The following is a 19,772-nucleotide window of genomic DNA, read 5'->3' on the forward strand; positions in this document are numbered from 1 at the left end:
TGTAGTCCTGAACTCACTGATACAACCTTTAACATTAAAATATAATGCTTGGGCCCTTGGTCCCCCCACAGTATCAACTTGAAGGAGCAGCAGTTGAGGCCAGCAGAGAAGAGAGAGAAGGGCTAGCTAAGAGGCCCTTCAAATCTTGACAAAGGTCACACCTTGCAGGGCTGGCTCAACCAATAAGAAAGGGAGAATTTCTCAGCGGGAGTTTCCTCTGTGGGGAGGATTTGTGAGTCTTTGTTCTAAGCGTGCTCATTTGCAATGGCACGCTGGATTGGTGTCTGATGATGAAACTAAGAAAGATTCTTGTAATAGTAATATGTTGCACAGCTATCTGCATATCATGTACACAATCATTTCGATCTTCAAAGTACCAATTTATAGAGACCAAACATGGTATGCGTGAGGTTACGTTGACTGTTGGTTTCTATAATAAAATACATAGTATCAAAGAGATAATAGTATCAACAGATAATAGTATTAACCCTCTGAGGTATTTTCTTCACATTGTAGCACTATAAACTTAAATTACTCCGTCATTTATGGTCATACAGAAAAAAGAAATATAAAAAAAGAATCTGTGATATTTTTACTTTTGTAGGCGTCCACTTACAATCAAATCAAAACATTGTGCTTTTGTAAAATAAAGAAAATAAACAGGGTGTGCGTTCTGCCTCAACGTCGCGGTGAACTTTTTTTTCTTGAGCACGTCTATAAACTGAAACAAAACTCAGCCAATACTTGTCACACATTTATGAGCCATATACCTTTATAAACACTTAAGTGTCCTACTTTTAAATGATCGGATTCATACTGAAAACAAATATTCTCTGTTTAAGTAATTTGTATAAAACCAACAAGATGTCCAGCTTCTCAAACGCTTGCTCATTACAGTTAATTTGGCCACGCCCACTCGCGCAAAAGACATTCACATGCAAATCTCCACATGGGACGCGCTCGTTACCTCAAAAACAAAACACCAAAACACTTCACAAGTCTCTGCTTTTCGTCCAGTTTGAAATATGCGCCGTGAGCTTACATTGGAATTACCTCAGAAGAAGAAGAACGCGATTTGAAGACAAGGAAGATGTAAGGTAAGAAATTCTTACATATTAGTTTGTTATTGTTGCATAAATTTCACATTGCAGTTGAACTTGTTGCTAGATATATGGTGAATATTATAATATTTAGACCCGTGTTTACTGTTACTGTTTGTGGATATCTGCTCAAATGTAGATATGTATATGGTAATCATAATGTTTTATATTTGAGCGCGATCGCGTTTGAATGTATCATATTTGGATCGCGATCGCGTTTGAATGTATCATATTTGGATCGCGATCGCGTTTGAATGTATCATATTTGGATCGCGTTTGAAAAGCACCAAACGGCGCTTCATGTTTTTACTATTATCTCATTTCATGTCATCATAACGAATGGAAACATTTGAAGTAACATGATAATCAATATATTTTTCTCTAGCTTAGTTGTTACTGAAATATTTTGGAAGATTTATAGGCTGCTAATATGGTTATTGTTATTATTATTTTATGCAGCACTGCGCATAGCCTTTGCCTACAAGGCACAATAAACCTGATGTTCATTATTATTGGAAACATTTATGCGTGTGTGTATGTGTGTATTCTGTGAATTTTAAAAAGCATTTTTAACCAGAAAAATCTAAAATGTATTCCCAAAATCGTGCAGGCCTATAGTTTCTCTTGATATCAGTATGTTCACTTTTTTTTTTCTTTCAGGGCCCAGATGCCACTCCTCCTGACTTCAACATTCACATGAGTCTCTGTACATGAACATGGTAAAGTGAAAATCAAACACCTTGGAAATGAAAGGTATGTACAATGTTTTTAGGAATGGCACAAAGGTCTCTGTCTTTGGATAACTGTTTTCAATGAGTGTTTTTTTGTCATTTGTTTTGTATCTTTGGATTATGTTGTGTTGTAAATAAATCCAAACAATTTAAAAGCCATTCTTTTTTAAATCTCCTCATTTAGAGTATTGTGCAAGGTTGCTCAGAATGATAGGGCCCTGATAGCTCCTAATAGGGCCGTTAGGGGAGGGTCTTTGTCTTTCTCAGGTGAGAAAAGCTTACATATTAATGAGGTCCCGCATAAGGCTTTTTCACACAAAACACATCGTAAAATTTTTAAATCAATATTGTCACAGTGTCTGGTTGTGTTCCACGTGTATCCACTAGATGTCCTCCTTTTCTCCACGGTGTCATGCACATGAACTTCATCTCCCACAATTCCTGTCTGTGTATCACACCCAGGTGTTAGTAATTGTAATCACCAGCTGTCTCTCGTTTTCCCCTCGTCATGCATGTATTTAATGCCCTGTTTGTCTTGTGTTCTTTGTGGATCAATGTTGTATGTCACGCCACTCCAGTTCTCGTGGTTTCCTTGCCTGTTTGTTGTTTTGATATTGCCTGTCTGGATTTTCGACCCCTGCCTGTGTTTGGACCTTGATTTTTGGATTGCCCTGAAAATAAAGCCTCACCACACTGCATTTGGATCCTGTGCTCTTTTCTCTCTGTGCGGTCGTGACAAATATATTGTCTTCTCTGAATGAGCAGTCAGGGTGATTTTCACAGTTTTAGAGCAAATATTCTAGGCTACGTCATACAATTTTCAAAAGTCTTGTGAAGAAATAATCAGTATGGGTTTCATGACCTTATTTCAGTGAGAATTTTTTTTTTAGTATTTTCACAAACCACGCATAAATGCAATTATCTCAAAACAACAAACTTTTACACACATGCTGCTGATATATTATTGTAGCAGAGTTTGTGCTGAATACAGTGTAATTAGACTTTAGCCATGAAAATGTCACAAGTAACAGAAATAAGCACAAATGTCAGAGCATGTCAGAACACCTCCAGGGCCCAGAAAACAGCTCAGACCTCAGAGGGTTAAGTATTACTAAACATAGAATTAGCCAGTTGAATTACACTATCATTAAAATTGGCGTCTTCCAAAAGACAACTGTTAAATTTCCAGTAACCCCTTGTTCTATTTACTTACTGTATTGTGCAAGATTCAAAGAAATTAACCCTTTCACGCATAGTGGTCACTACAGTGGACAGCTATTAAAGGAGCTAATAAAATGAAAATTCTGTCATCATATACTCACCCTCATGTTGTTTCAAACCTGTATGAATTTCTTTCTTATGCTGAACAGAAAGGAAGATATTTAGAAGAATGTCAGTAACCAGACAGTTTTTGGGTCCCATTGACTTCCATAGTATATTTTTTTCCTACTATGGAAGTCAATGGGACCCAAAAACTGTCTGGTTACTGATAATCTTCTAAATATCTTCCTTTCTGTTCAGCAGAAGAAAGAAATTCATACAGGTTTGAAACAACATGAGGGTGAGTATATGATGACAGAATTTTCATTTTAAAAGTGAACTTCTCCTTTAAAAATACATTTTCTTGAATTTGCACGGGTTTTTATGGCAAAGTTGCACATCAATCTCTTCATTGGACCCTTGTGCATCACAATAAATTGCAACCAAGTGGCAAGCTGTTGTGTTTCGATTTTTTCCCCCTCCAAACCAAGATGGCCAAGGGTCAGTCAGACATGCCAAGTTGCTCTGGAATATCCACCCATTCCTTCTAATCTAGGAGACTCTTGTAGGTAAAAAAAATATTGGAGCATCAAGCAATATCAAATGAGTCATATCACAGTAAAATTTTCCAAGTTTTGATTTTAGATTGAGAGAAAACTCTGATTAATCACATGTCCACTGTAGTGGACGTCATGCATCAACTGCTATATTTCAGCTACAATTCATAATTATAATGTGAATATTGTTTTTGAAATTTAAAACTTAAAAACTTAATCTGCATTGACTTTTTTTACTGTAAATAAATGTATTTGTATTATTAGAAAGTAATTTTCATTGACATAGAAAAAAGTCATGTGATTACATATGTATGACACTTGTAATGCATTACTTTATTTGTTAGATCAAAAAGTAATCTGATTTCGTAATGCACGTTATTGTAATGCGCTTTTTTACTCATAACATCAAAAAGTAATCTGATTACGTAATGTATGTTACTTGTAATGCGTTTCTTTACTCATAACATCAAAAAGTAATCTGATTACATAATGCATGTTACTTGTAATGCGTTTCTTTACTCATAACATCAAAAAGTAATCTGATTATGTAATATGCGTTATTGTAATGCGTTTCTTTACTCATAACATCACAAAGTAATCTGATTACGTAATGCATGTTACTTGTAATGTGTTTCTTTACTCGTTACATCAAAAAGTAATCTGATTAGGTAATGCACATTACTTGTAGTTAATTACTTGTTAGATCAAAAAGTAATCTGATTAGGTAATGCATGTTACTTGTAACACATTACTTTACTTGTAACATAAAAAAAGTAATCTGAATGCGTTATGCATGTTACTTGTAATGCATTACCCCAAACACTGATCATTTCAGATGAGATTGAAAAAACGTATCGCTAGGTTTTCTCAGAGGAGGGCTATGATAGAAATGTGCATGTCCATCTTGAACATAATCAGAATTATCAGCTAATAAGGGTAAATCTCCATACTCTGGTGCACTGGAGGGAGCATCTGAGTGGTTTCCACAGTTGTACCTTGATAGACTGTAGAAAATTCTGATGGAATCACGTCCTCATGTTCTGATATCAAAGATACGCGAAGTGCAACTTGTATGAAGATGTATGAAGCCTTTGCAATATTTTGCATTTATATATTTTTTATATATTTTATAGTTTTCATATGATTTGATATAATTGTATTGATTAGTTCGTTAAATTCACATACTTTATCTTTTTGATTATTGTCTTATTTAATACAGTATATCTTCAGTTTAAACCATAAACGCATGCTGTCCACTCAAGTGGACATCTGAAGATCTCTTTGAAACATTTGTAAAAAAACAAAATAAAAATCAATTCTTGTTTTTCATGCCCTAAGAGCAATAAAAACACATAGGAAAAAAATCCTGACTGAGGATATCATAATTCATGCATGAAAGGGTTAACATGTGGTCAGTAAACGGGGCAAATTGATGATTATGGACATCTTTCAAAACAGCATGAGACATGAGAAAAAGATCAATTCTAGCTTTAAGCGATCCAGATTTGTTGGACCAAGTAAAGCCTCTACAACCAGAGTTAAAGAAATGCCAAGCCAACACCAAATCATGTGAATTAGAGGTAGTTCTTATAGGAAATCTATCTTGTGCATCGTCAGGGGTTTCATTAAAATCTCCAGATATAATCAAATAAGTATTACTAAAACGACTGTATACTTGTAAGCTTAGCTCCCAGTTCTTTAAACAATTGTTGCTGGACCCCCTCTCCTACAGTTGGCGGCCGATGACGTCACCGCTCGCTCGCGCCGTCTCTCTTCCGTCATTGAGAGTTTCAGCGTCGAGTCTTCTGAGGTGAGGAGAGCAGTTCACGGTATTTCTCACATTTATACAACCATCACACACACTTTATACAGTTTGATTAAGCGACAGGCTCATTTCTGTAGTGTTTTCATCGATCACAGCGATACTTGTGCGTCTTTTCTGGCGTCTTCCTTCTGAAATAAACATTTAGTGCAGCAGCAGCGAGCATGAGGAGAATATGTTGAGTTCATTCAGACCTGAGCGAGTTTGTGTTCGTTTGTGTGATTGTTTCGAGACATTAAAGCAATAATACTAATAAATATGAATCGCGTTTTACTCTTGGAACAATAGTGCTTGTGGTGCTCTTTAATTGTAAAAGTTGTATGATAATTTTCAGTTTCTGCGCATATAAAATGTTTGTTTTTTAATGATCTAACTACTTTATAGTGATCAATGTAGGCTAGTGTATCATAAGATCAAACTTAATGTGGACATATTATGCTGCTATAGTTATTTCTCTGTAGTGGTTGATGGAGATGAGTGTCATTAGTGATTGTTTTTGTGTTGTTGATGTTTTATCCATGTCTTATTTTGAGAAATTACAATATTTTCTTTCAGTAGAGCAGTTTTACAGGCTTTTGTCATGTATCCTGACTCAAATAATGTGTTTCTAACAGCAAACACTCAGAATAAAGTGAGATGATCTGCTGATGACCCTGAATGGCTTGTTGAATGAGTGTTGATAGTCTGAGGCTCATCAATATTAACAGATCTGCTGAAAACACTCTTTATTTCATGACAATAGTTCCTGTTTTCACCTCATTTATTATGCTGATGTCTTCAGATCTCCTGTAAATTTACACATAAAGCTCATTTCATTGGTGTCAGCAGACTGAGGGGATTTGTTGGCTACTATATGTCACTTTATTTCTGTGTTTATGATTTTAATTGTTTTTCTTAACATTTATTTATATCAGGAATAATTTCAATTATTTATTTTCTTTTATTTATTACTAGATAGGCCCTATCTGTATTTTAATGAGGAAGTAGAATAATGTTAGGTTTAGAAATACAAATAATTAAAAATAATTAATGAATTTGCATCAGTTACTGTACAAAGATAGACAGACATAAATGCTTAGAAGTGTCATTTTTTATATATATAAAAAAAACTGGTAATTGATATTTTTTGCCAGATCAGCTCCTCCCACTGTAATCACATCATCAGTGAAGCTCCTCCCATTGCATTTACATCATCAATGAAGCTCCGCCCACAGTATTTCTCAAATAAATGCTGTAAATTCCCATCAGCTACAAGTGAAGACGAGCATCAGAGCATCAGGAAGAGCTGAAATCTGCAAAGACTGAGTTTATTAAAGAGGACAGTGAGAACATGAGTGATCCAGAACCCTGCAGAATGAAACGCACTGAAGATCCTGAAGAACAAAGAGGTTGGTGTTTATTCTTCATTCATTCATGATGCTGAAGAACATTCATGTTAGAAACATTCAAGCACTTCATCACATTTAGATAAACAGTTCAACTATGAAACGGTACAGAATATTCTGGGTTTTTCTTCAACAAATGGTCAGTAAAGGGAGGTTTGAGACATTTTTATATTGATTGTCAACATCAGATCAAGCTAATACTATTTTAACTGTTTTATTTTACATTTATTTTCCCATTTTGTAACAATGTTACCAGAAGTTTAGTCATTTTCAACATATAGTTTACAATTTTTTTTTTTTAGGAATAATCAGTAAACATCATAAACAAATATCATACAAGTTATTCATAGTTATAGAGATTCTTCTTAAAGGTGAACTAAGTAACTTTTTTACCTTAACCGAACAGCTTTGGAGTCATTGTAATGGTTATATTACTGATTTCGGGTTGAATGGTGGTCGTCTCGCACCCCCCTGGTGCCTGTGAGCCGCAAAACCACCCTTGCAACTTTGGGCCGGCGGGCCGCCGGCCTCAGTGTTAGGAAGTATCGTGTGATATCAGGTCTCGCGAGGTAACGAATTGCTTTACGGCACTGCACGCGTACAAGCCCCCATCCATCCAGTATCCGGCTAGCTATAAGAACAAGGTAACGCTATTGAGTTCTTCAAGTTTTCGTAATGGCTGAACATGTAAAAAAGAAGCAGAAAGCTAGGAAATCTTTGTCAGAGGACCAAAGAAAGAGGAAACGGGAGACTGACCGAGCGTGAAGTCAGACTAGAGTTAATATTGGACCGGCTTTTTCAGAATGGAGAGAACTGAAAGAAACCGAAGCCGGCAAAACCGATGCTGACCTGCCCTTCTTGCTGTTGCACTTGTATCTTTAGAATAAACTGTGTTTAATGTTTGTATTTCTTGTAATTGTGACCTCAGGATGTTTGCTATTGTCTGTTTAGGTTTTTATTATGGTCGCTGTCTGTTACGGGCTTACTAGTACGCTAGATACTGTAACTTATGTTAGCATTTTCATTAGTAAACAAACGTGTTTGTTTTCTGTAGTGTTTTGTCCGTTCCTCTATCAGGTTTTATTTTTGTTACTGAGATCGCCTATAAATCGATATGAAAGTCTTCAAATGATGCTTTAGCTTGCCGTCTGCCTCAGAATTAGTAACGTTATGTTGCATGTTCACAGATCTATGTTAGGATGCTAGCTAGCAATACAACTTATGAAATTTCAAACCAAACGTTTTGAACGAATAAATTATAGCCTTATACCATAGTACACGTATTCTTGCAAAATAAATAAACAAACTAGGCTACGTGTTTGACTTTGTTTGGTCAATCGTTATGATGGACAACTCGGATCACCATCAAAATGATAAAAGAATGTGTAACATTTATTTTGATAATGCATAACCTAAGTAGCTATAGCTATAGTCTAAACTAAAAATAAATAAATAGCGGAGATATTTCTTATAGTATTGTTTTTGCCATAATGTTACTGATTACGTTTGGCAACACTGTAAAAATATACACTATCTCCACTATACAAATATACACTATCTCAACATATATATGATATTCTTGTGAGAATCATACATACTTCAGTTGACATGGCTCCGTTTGTTCGCCGGCTTCTCTGAAAACAAATGCACATGGCCTGAGCGAGATGGGAGGGGGAATAGTTGACAACGAGTTTACGACAGTTTTCTCAAAAATATATATACTCCGAAACTGTAGGGGGGGCTCGAGAAAAAAACTGGCTGTTTTCTCGCAGTCTTACTGAGCGCTGCTTTAAAGTAACTTTGGTAACAGGGTTGATGAATACAGTCAATGCTACAGTTTGTGTAAAAACTGAGACAATGGATTGAGATTAATTTCTTGTCTTCCCATCATGCAGTAGAAAGAGCCTAGATGATGTCACTTCCTGTGTGTCACAGTTTTAAGAAATACTGATGTCTATCAAATTCGCCTGTACGTAGCTCATAGCCAATTGTTTCAATTATACCAGATGACGTATGTAGAGCGACAGAAATTCGACGAGGAAGAAGACGAAATAAACTTGCGTTCTAAACTACTTATCTAAGGCTGCATCGAAAGGTAACTTCGCATCTGATGCCATGTTGGATCCATAGATATAAACAAACTGCTTCAGTGTGTCGCATAGACGTCGTCATCGTCTTGCTGCTTGCTGTGATTGGGTCCTTTTTTTGAGGGGAAAATCTGGTCCTAGCAGCATGAATAAAATCGCGCAAGGCAGCATGGGGAAAACCCAGGCTATAGTTTATTACCATTGTTTATGAACATTTGCATTTAAAAGTTAATGGCTAAACGTATCTTTACAAAAGTTCACAATGCTGCTGCAGATACAAAATAATGTAGACAACATTGAATAAATACATGTTCGTCAGGTTAGAAACTGATAATTAATCACTCAAACCCCTTTATCTAAACATCTCTACATAATCGCCGGACTTGCGCGTCCTCCATGTCTGTAGTTTTTTAGCACTTTTCACTCGTTTTTGTAGTTCTAACCGAATCCTCGGCCAACGCGCGATCTGCACATCGGAAATAGTAGACCATCCGGGTATCTTTGAAACCAACATACTACGATTTTGGATGTACTAATTCTATTTTCTAAAAGACTATTTAGGGCGGATAGTATGCGAGAGTAGGCACTGCAGTGAGGAGAGGAGGAGTGAAAAAAAGTGCAGGCAAGCCGGACAGATCTCTCTTCTGTCAGTGGATCTGACACCTGCAAGATCAAAGATGGATTTTGCGGGATTCACGCTTGTGCACAGCGTTGCTAATAAACTGGATGTAATTTAAGTTCTGTTGCTTTTATATGAAAATAATTATAATGAACAATACCAAAGACGTGCTTATCAGTCCCTTTTAGTCTAATCACAGACATGTTTTATATATATATAGCCTATAAATATTTGTAAATATGACAACAAATAACCCATAGATCACACTGTCAGAGAGTTTGGGAATACTAAAACATAATTTATACACATAAAAACATGATATAAAAACTTGAGATCAGAGTTTTAAAATTAAACAGTTAAAAAGAGAACAATACATCACGGTTGTTTAAACCAATGATCATTAAGCTTTGTCATCAGCAAGTCCATCGTGCTTTTGATCAGCGCAGTCGGTGGAGAGCAACTGCAGAATCCGACACATCCACTCGCGAGAGTTTCAGACATGCGGACCGCACTCGGACACATTTATAACACCGGTGATCAGTTCTGCGCAGATTATGCGGATCTCAAAACATTTTGAGACACATCACAGATTCAGATTTTCTTGTCTTCCCATCATGCAATAGAAAGAGCACAGATGATGTCACTTCCTGTGTGTCACAGTTTCAAGAAATGCTGTTTTAAAAAGGAGGAAAATCATGTCAGGAGTAACAGGGTTGAGTGAAACATGTAGGACACAGATAAAGATAATACAAATAGTTAAAGCCAGTTAAAGTGTGGCCACTCTACACTTTGAGCTTGTGAAGTTTCTACAGACACTGCAATGGCCGTGAAATGATGTCACATTCTGCGGCAGCTTTTTTACTAACATAAATTTAACATATAACAAATAATAATAATTCAAAATGTAATAATTATTATCATTAAAATCATTAATAATTTAAACGTTTTTATCAAAATAAATATCAATCTCAAAGTTGGTGTCAAAATATGGCAGTATTGTATATTTTAATGTTAATATCATGTTAGATAATTGTCATTGATCAAATATATTTAATAGTTCTTGCTAAAGAAACATGGGATTCGTGCCTATAATCACTTTCATGTCTTTTCACTTTATATTTCTCTCTTTGAATTATTTTGATGTACTGAAAATGAATTGAATAATTTTTACTTTCATGTCAGACCGGATGGAAGACAGCGAGGAGAGTGAAGAACCGAGTGAAGTGAAGGAGGAGAGTGAAGAACTGAGTGAAGTGAAGGAGGAGAGTGAAGAACTGAGTGAAGTGAAGGAGGAGAGTGAAGAACCGAGTGAAGTGAAGGAGGAGAGTGAAGAACTGAGTGAAGTGGAGGAGGAGAGTGAAGAACTGAGTGAAGTGAAGGAGGAACATCATGTCAAACTTGGGGAAAAACCTTTGAGTCGCTCAAAGACTAAACAGACATTTTTAAAGAAAAGAAGAGCCAATAAATCTTTCACCTGCACTCAGTGTGGGAAGAGTCTCACAACCAAACATAGTCTAGAGTGTCACATGAGGATCCACACTGGAGAGAAGCCGTTCTCATGTGATCAATGTGGGAAAAGTTTCCCATACAAACAAAGTCTTGAGCTTCACATGAGGATCCACACCGGAGAGAAGCCGTTCTCATGTGATCAATGTGGAAAGAGATTCTTATGCAAAGGTAATCTTAAGAGTCACATGATGATTCACACCGGAGTGAAGCCGTTCTCATGTGATCAGTGTGGAAAGAGTTTCCCATACAAACAAAGTCTTGAGGATCACATGAGGATCCACACCGGAGACAAGCCGTTCTCATGTGATCAATGTGGGAAAAATTTCCCATACAAACAAAGTCTTGAGCTTCACATGAGGATCCACACCGGAGAGAAGCCGTTCTCATGTGATCAATGTGGCAAAACATTTCTTAGGTCATCAGAACTGAAGACACACCTGATGGTTCATACGAAGGAGAAGCCGCATTCATGTTCTGTGTGTGGAAAGAGTTTTTCACTGCTGCAACATTTACACACACATCAGAAAACTCACACTGGTGTGAGAGAGTACATGTGCTTTGAGTGTGAGAAGACTTTTAGGACAGCAGGCAGTTTAAAACGGCACCAGAGAATTCACACTGGAGAAAAACCTTACAAGTGTTCACACTGTGACAAGAGATTCAGTCAGCCATCATCTCTGAAAACACATGAGAGGATCCACACTGGAGAAAAACCTTACAAGTGTTCACACTGTGACAAGAGATTCAGTCAGTCAGCAAATCTGAAAACACACAAGAGGATCCACACAGCTAACAGGGAACATTTCCATAAATTTCACTAACGTTATGTAAAAGTTATGTAAATGTTAGTAAAAAAAAACTTTCCTGAAATAATGTTTCTACGTTCTTATGTTTATAGAGTTAAAATACATTTTCGTAATGTTGAGAGAAAAACGTTCTTAGTTTTGGAACGTCCTTGTGATGTTATTTGTTCTTGTCTGATGCTCTCATAATATTGAGAGAAAACTTTCTTAGAACAACATTCCCAGATAACAAAAATATGTTCTTAGAATGTTGTTCTAACATTCCCAATAAGTTATGAAAACGTTATTTCTGAATGTTTTCTGGACATTCCAAACATCCATTTTTTAAGTATTAAGAAAGTTTTATCCTTTTGGAAATGTTATGAAAACGTATTTTTTTTAAGACCGTTTTGTCCTAACATTTATACATAACTTTTAAAGAACGTTAGTGAACATTATGGGAACGCTCTCTTTAGGTTATAAAAAAAAGTTCTTGAAAGTTCTCTTCAGGTTATAAAAAAAGAACCTACAGAGAATGTTCCTAGAACGTTCTTATTGGGTTCCCAAAACAATAACCAAATGGGAACCACATGTGAACGTTAGGGGAAAGTTCTGTGTTTGTTGGGTCCTTGTTAGCTGGGATTGAACCTAAAGCATTACACTAATCAATCAGGACTTTGAATTTCCCTTCACTAACAGCATTTCATCTGATTCTGATCTTAATTCTCTTGTTGTCTTTATATCACTCACCACTCTGCACATGCGCTCCATTCCATGCCATCTTTACACCGGTTTGAACATAAAAGCCTAGAGAATTAAGTCTTGAGGAATCAGCCAGAAGTCTGTTCTTGATATTAAAGAAAGAGAGGACTTATTCCACGTGTAATCATAAAAATGAGGGTTCAAATATCTCCATACATCAGTAACTTGTAACTTGTCAGTTCTAAAATAAAATGAGTCTGAGGTTGGTGAACTAACTTTGGGCAGAAAACGGTCAACTGAGTAATCCGGAGCATCGTTAAAGTCACCACTATAATTATATACCCTACTTTCTATTTCTTTTTTAGATCTGTTAATATTTCACAAATGTTCTTAAACATTTCTAGATTATGTACTTCAATATTGAAACCATAGACATTGCAAATGAATAAAATAGAATTATCCAATCTGAGAGACATTATTAACTATCTTCCATTTTCTGAAAGAATAGTTTCCAAAATATCACCTTTAAATTTGTTAAAGAGAATAGCAACACCTGCTGAGAATAGCAACACCTGAGTTATTGGATCCATGACTAAAATCTATTGATTGGGTTTTCCAAAAATGTACATCAGAGCCACAAGAATGAGGCTTTTTTCCACCTTTTGCCGAACTCGCTCTTCTCCCTTTCCCAAAAACATGAGATATAAAATGTATAGCCAAGCATAAAGGTTCCTAGAGTTATATTTTGCCAACGAACTAAAATCGAAACCGTGATATGGCTTTGTGCCTTTATAAAACAGCACAAGACTTTAATTAAGTAGCCTGTATAATATAGGTTATAGGTATAATATAGGTATATTCTGTTTCTGTTTTTAAGTCAGTAAAACTGTTAATGCCAAATTAAAATGGGGGTTCAACAGGACAATGTTATTATGTGAATAAAATGTTATATGTTTGATATTTTTGTGTCAGATGGTGAAAAATAACAGTATTTTCTTTCAGTAGAGCAGTTTTACAGGCTTTTGTCATGTATCCTGACTCAAATAATGTGTTTCTAACAGCAAACACTCAGAATAAAGTGAGATGATCTGCTGATGGTCCTGAATGGCTTGTTGAATGAGTGTTGATAGTCTGAGGCTCATCAATATTAACAGATCTGCTGAAAACACTCTTTATTTCATGACAATAGTTCCTGTTTTCACCTCATTTATTATGCTGATGTCTTCAGATCTCCTGTAAATTGACACTTAAAGCTCATTTCATTGGTGTCAGCAGACTGAGGGGATTTGATTATTACTATATGTAGCTTTTATTTCTGAGTTTAACTGTTTTTCTTTTTTCTATTTTTATTTGGAAGAATTTACATTAATACATTAATGTTTTTCTTTATTTCTGCATATTGTAGAATATTTGTATTGGTTATTAACTGATCATATTCTCATAGATTTCACTTAATCCAAAGACATTATACTTTTATATCTGTCTCAGGGCAGGAGCATAAGAGAAGCAAAGCATGCGACTGGAATGGATGGAAATGCTCACAGATGGTGAATTCCTTAGTCTCATGTTCACTGCTTAAAATAAAAGTGTATGGAATGTATTGATTACCTTTGAGGTGTTTATATGTTTGACACTGGACTCGAGTTGCTTTTGCAAATGCACTCTGCTTTGTTAGATAAAAAAAAAAAAAGGATAGTAAAGTTTATTCTCTGGCACCCAAGACTTCAATATTGAATTTAATAAGTGACAGACTCCACAACAATATTTTAATGAAGAAGGAGAATAATTTTGGGGTTCTGAGTGGAATGAGCATCAGTAACTTTATGATAGACAGACAGACATGATGTACACGATTTTACAGATGTGTCATTTAGTTAAAAAACCCTCAATAACTGATTTTTGATTTTGGCAGATAAGCTCCTCCCACACAATTAAATCATCAGCGAAGCTCCTCCCACTGCAGGACATCATCAGTGAAGCTCCTCCCACCACAGTCACATCATCAGTGAAGCTCCACCCACAGTAATTCTCCAATAAATGCTGTAAATTCCCATCAGCTACAAACGAAGACGAGCATCAGAGCATCAGGAAGAGCTGAAATCTGCAAAGACTGAGTTTATTAAAGAGGACAGAGAGAACATGAGTGATCCAGAACCCTGCAGAATGAAACACACTGAAGATCCTGAAGAACAAAGAGGTTGGTGTTTATTCTTCATTCATTCATTCATGATCCTGAAGAACATTCATGTTAGAAACATTCAAGCACTTCATCACATTTAGATAAACAGTTCAACAATAAAATGGTTACAGATTTTCAACAAATGGTCAGTGGAGGGAGGTTGGAGAAACTTTCACATTGATTGTTAACATCAGGTCAAATTATCTCCCTCAACATACACTTATTTTCTCCTTACAGTAACTTTGGTAACAGGGTTGATGAATTTAAAAAAAATTACTTTTTTTTAGGAATAGTCAGTAAACACCAAGTTACTGATAAAGTTGTATTTGTCAAATATCATAAGTTATTCATAATTATATAGATTATTCTTCTTACAGTAACGATTGATGAATACAGTCAATGCTACAGTTTGTGTAAAAACTGAGACAATGGATTGATATTATTTTCTTGTCTTCCCATCATGCAGTAGAAAGAGCCCAGATGATGTCACTTCCTGAGTGTCACAGTTTTTATAGATGCTCTGTTTTTAAAATCAGGAAAATCATGTTAGGAGTAACAGTGTAAGGCTGAAATAACCTCAGATACTTTGATCTCCTGAGATGGACAATACAAACACACACACACACACAGGCATTTGCAGTGTTGGGGTAAACTCATTACAAGTAACTTGAGTTACGTAATCAGATTACTTTTCAAGTAACTAGTAAAGTAACACATTACTTTTTCAATTTACAACAAAATATCTAAGTAACTTTTTTCAAATTTTCGGCTGACAGCTCTCCTGTCCCTATGTTTAAAGGAAAAATAAAGTGAGGAGGTCAAAGGCGTAGTTTTGGTTGAACATTGGGGGGTTGAAGTGTGTTCCCGTTTAGCGGGTCCCAGCACAACTCATGAGATTTTTTTTTTTTTTGTGGTATCATCCACACATGCATTGATAACATAACTGCAATAAAGTAATTGGCAAGTTTGCGTTCAGTTGTTAATATAGGATATAATGTATTTTATTTTATTTATACACCTATTGTTAAAAGCGCTATATAAATAAAAGTGACTTGACTTAACTAACGTATCAGTTTAAAAAAAAAAAATAATAATAATCAAAGTGCCATGGTAGGTCAAATTAACTTTACTTAACATTTTCTTATATTGAAAATGTAAATTTCCTGTCATCTCTCTGAATATCTGAAAGCCAGGTTTTTGCTAATATGTGTCATTATTAGCAGAACACATTTTGGGGAAATTTATGATGGTGCAGGATGATGTTTTCCCCTCTTTTCATCAGTCTTTTTAGTTTATGTGGATGTTTTACATCATGTTTGACATTCCCATTGTGTTTTAAAGCGGTAAATTCTAGAATTCAAATAGCACTTTTTTTCCCCCCAGACTTTCAGATTTTTATCATTTCATAATTCACTATATTAAATGACACAAATATACGTTATGTATGTACTTAATCTCATTTTGTTAACCAATGCCTTTGCTGCTGACCTTCAATGATCTAATTCAACAATACTAATAAGCAAAATTGCTTTAGATTAGATTTAGAAATAAGAGTGTTGAACCTCCTTCTCCTGTATACTATTGTTCTTTAATCCAGAACGGCAGCAGCTGAAAGGTTTGTTTGAGTGGCGCCCTCTTCTGTACATAAAGAAAATGCATTTTTACTCCATTACAGTAATCTAGTCTAGAGGTCATGAAAGCATGAACTAACTTTTCTTTCAGAGTTTAGCAATGTTTCTAAGTTGGAAAGATAAGTTGCTGTCTAGAATAACGCCCAGGTCTTTAACTGTAGAGGATGGAGTTACAGGACATCCTTCCAAATGCTAATTGTATTCTACGAGATTCTGTGTATTGGTTTTTGGTCCAATAAGTAATACCTCTGTCTTAGCTGAATTTAATAGAATAAAATTACAGGTCATCCAATATTTTATATCTTTAACACATTCTGTTAAGTTAGACAATTTAGAGAATTTATCTGGTCGTAATGAAATATATAAATGAGTATCATCGGCATAACAGTGGAAAATTAATTTCATGTTTTCTTAATAATATTACCAAGTGGCAGCATATATATTGAAGATAGCAGAGGGCCAAACACAGAGCCACAATTCCAAGATGGCCGCCACGGACCAGGCACGACAGCAGAGGTGTCTGCAGTTTAAACAGTCTACGAGGTGTATCATATCACCTACATCTCCTCAGTTGAATAATTGATGGATGGTTACTGCCGTAATAATTGCATGTTTGATAATTGTTCAAACACGGCATACAATCCTATCTTTGGGGGCGGAGGAGTGTTTGTTTATACCTCCGGCAAGAAGCCAACATGTACTATACTCAAAGTTCCTGGTAAAGGGCTATGCCAGCGCCCCGTCCTCGTTGGACAAAGGCACGAGACACTCAACTAACCAGGGTCTCGCCCAGATAGCGGTGATGCTGCTGTTGGCGGGGGATATCGAGCTGAATCCGGGACCACATCCCTGGCTGTCTACTAACATGGATTCTATTGTTAGCCACACAGCACAACATCTTCAGTTAGCTCCACCTGTCAGTCGATCTACCAGTGAACTAACAAATTAGCCTCTCAGCTGATTAATCCAGGGCTGAGGTTTGGGTTGGGGTCTGCGACCTCGTTGTCCACGTTTTCCGGGGCTCTTCAATGTGGCAGAGACGGTGCTTCTGATGACACGTCGTACTGAAAACTCACAACATTACTGTCTTGTCGTCTCCTATCTCCGGTACCCACCATCGTAATGGTACTGAGAATATGCCCCGGAGTAGTGAAGACCATCACAATAAGCACATGACAGCATCTTCGAACAGCAAAGCAGTGGATGGCCTGACGTCGGAGGATAAGGGCACAGACTTTAAATCAACTTTTAGTAAGAAAGGTTTACATTTCCTACATCTTAATGTTAGAAGTCTAATTGAGGAAATAAGACAATTGGTGAAACAATTAAAGATCGGGGTTATCTGTTTAATGGAAAGTTGGTTAGATGAAACTATAAGTGATGAGGAAATTGCCATTAATAATTACTGTATAGTTAGGAAGGACCGGAATAGAAAGGTGGGCGGGGTCTGTGTATATGTGAAGTGGCTTTTATGTAGAAATTATATTGCTAGTGATTTAGAGATTGTTTGGATGTGGACATATGTTTACCAAAAACGTATCCCATTTTATTGGGGGCTTGCTAGACCACCAGGCCATTCTACTTTTTATAAGTTAGAACAAGTTCTCTTGAGACTATCAAACAAAATGAGCTCTGAGATGATTTTAATTGGGGATATGAACACAAATGTGTCAGGCTGTGCCCATCCTTATGACAAAATACTGGAGGAACTGTGTCACTGTTTTGGTCTTGAACAGCTGGTAAAACAATCCACAAGAATAAGTAAGACTTGTGTGAGAGTATTATAGATCTGATCTTAGTATCAGACAAAACTAAAATATCTCAAAGTGGTACTATTACTTATGGTATAAGTGACCATAATATTTTTTTTTTCACAAGAAACATTGGTAAAAAAAAAAAAAAAAAAAACTTTTACTCTCACAAGACTGTACTATCTAGATCATTTAAACATTACTCTCAGGAAACTTTGAGGATGCTGGTTGATGAGGTGGATTGGTCCCCTGTTGTCATCAACAAAGTGACCCCTCTTAGACAGATCAGAGTCAAACAGCATTCTAGTGCATGGTTTGACAAAGTTATACATGATGCTATTAAAACCAGGGAAAAAAGCACTTCAAATTTTTCATAGAACTAAAAATCATGATGATTTTATTTTATATAAACAAGCAAGAAATAAGACTCTGGAACTTATTAGAGATGCTAAATCAACCCACTTATAAGAATGATATATCAAATAATAAAGATAACCCAAAAAAGTTATGGAAGACCTTAAAGGAATTGGGGGCCGCTAAGACAAATACTAGGAAACCAAGAAGCACAGGACTAACAATTAAGGGTGTCCTAAATTTCAATAAGAAAAAGGTTGCTAGTTATTTTAATATTTATTTCACTTCTATAGCAGAGCAGCTGGTCTCAAATCTTCAACCTTCCTATGGGTTTTTTAATATTGATAGGGTGAAATCATTCTACAATAAATTTGGAGCATTGCCAAACTCATTTTCCTTACAGAAGGTTGAGGTAGGGGAGATGAAAAAAAAGGCTATTACAGTTAGACTGCTCTAAGGGACCTGGGTTATCTCCCCGGTTTTTACGAGATACCGCTGCCCAAATAGCCCCATACATCTTAACCTGTCTGTTGAAACTGGTGTTTTCCCTAATGACCTCAAGAGGGCCAAGGTAGTCCCCCCTTTTAAAAAGGGAAACAGCCATGATCCCGGTAACTACAGACCAGTCTCTATTTTATGCACAGTATCAAAAATATTTGAAAGGTTGGTCAATGAGCAATTTAATGAATACATGAATAAAAGCAACTTCATGTTTAAATTCCAATCCGGATTCAGGAAGTCACATTCTACCGAATCATGCCTATTCTATTTATCTGACATCATACACAGGGAAATAGATAATGGAAATCTCTGCGGAATGGTGTTATTGGATCTTCAAAGGGCATTTGATACGGTGAACCATGACAGACTGATTGCCAAACTTGAGGCCTTAGGGGCAGACAGACAGCGCCACCTGTAGATGGTTTAGATCTTACCTATCAGGGACGGAACAATTGGTGGTCTTAGGGGCAGTACTGTCAGACCCTTGTATAGTTGAATGTGGAGTTCCACAAGGAAGTATTCTCGGACCGTCCTTATTTTTAACATATATAAATGATATGGCAGACTCCTGTTCATGTGAAATATTTCTGTACGTGGATGACTCTGCACTTTTATTGTCTCATAAACAACAATCCACTCTAGAGAGTGTTGTGGAAATTCTTTCTAGACTTTAAACAATAATTGGAAGACAGCTGGAAATTTCAAAAGTTATAAAGATCTTTATTTCTTGCAAGAAAGGCCGTTCACACATCAGTCAGAGTCTGATATGAGAAGCGCACTGACTTCTCCTTTTTGCCCAGCT

General features: G+C 36.2%; 3 protein-coding genes across 3 annotated transcripts in view; 2 read left to right on the top strand and 1 right to left on the bottom strand.

Annotated features, from left to right (window-relative positions):
- The window catches only part of LOC311302609 (uncharacterized protein), a 495,915-nt gene that overhangs the window by 436,074 nt on the left and 40,069 nt on the right, over positions 1 to 19,772 (bottom strand). The gene's annotated exons all lie outside the window — the stretch shown is intronic.
- Positions 6,604 to 11,937, top strand: LOC311305577 (uncharacterized protein). Its single transcript, XM_084433380.1, has 2 exons — positions 6,604 to 6,858; positions 10,744 to 11,937. Exons 1-2 carry the CDS (start codon positions 6,801 to 6,803, stop codon positions 11,889 to 11,891), a joined length of 1,206 nt encoding a protein of 401 aa, XP_084289506.1. The 5' UTR covers positions 6,604 to 6,800; the 3' UTR covers positions 11,892 to 11,937.
- The window catches only part of LOC311302747 (uncharacterized protein), a 205,567-nt gene continuing 200,433 nt past the window's right edge, over positions 14,639 to 19,772 (top strand). Inside the window, exon 1 of the mRNA XM_084428787.1 lies at positions 14,639 to 14,751. Within this exon, the coding sequence (XP_084284913.1) occupies positions 14,694 to 14,751 (58 nt within the window). The 5' untranslated portion in view covers positions 14,639 to 14,693. The remainder of the gene's footprint in view (positions 14,752 to 19,772) is intronic.

The sequence above is a fragment of the Rutilus rutilus genome (assembly GCF_951802725.1).
Source record: "Rutilus rutilus genome assembly, chromosome: 1".
NCBI lineage: Eukaryota > Metazoa > Chordata > Actinopteri > Cypriniformes > Leuciscidae > Rutilus > Rutilus rutilus.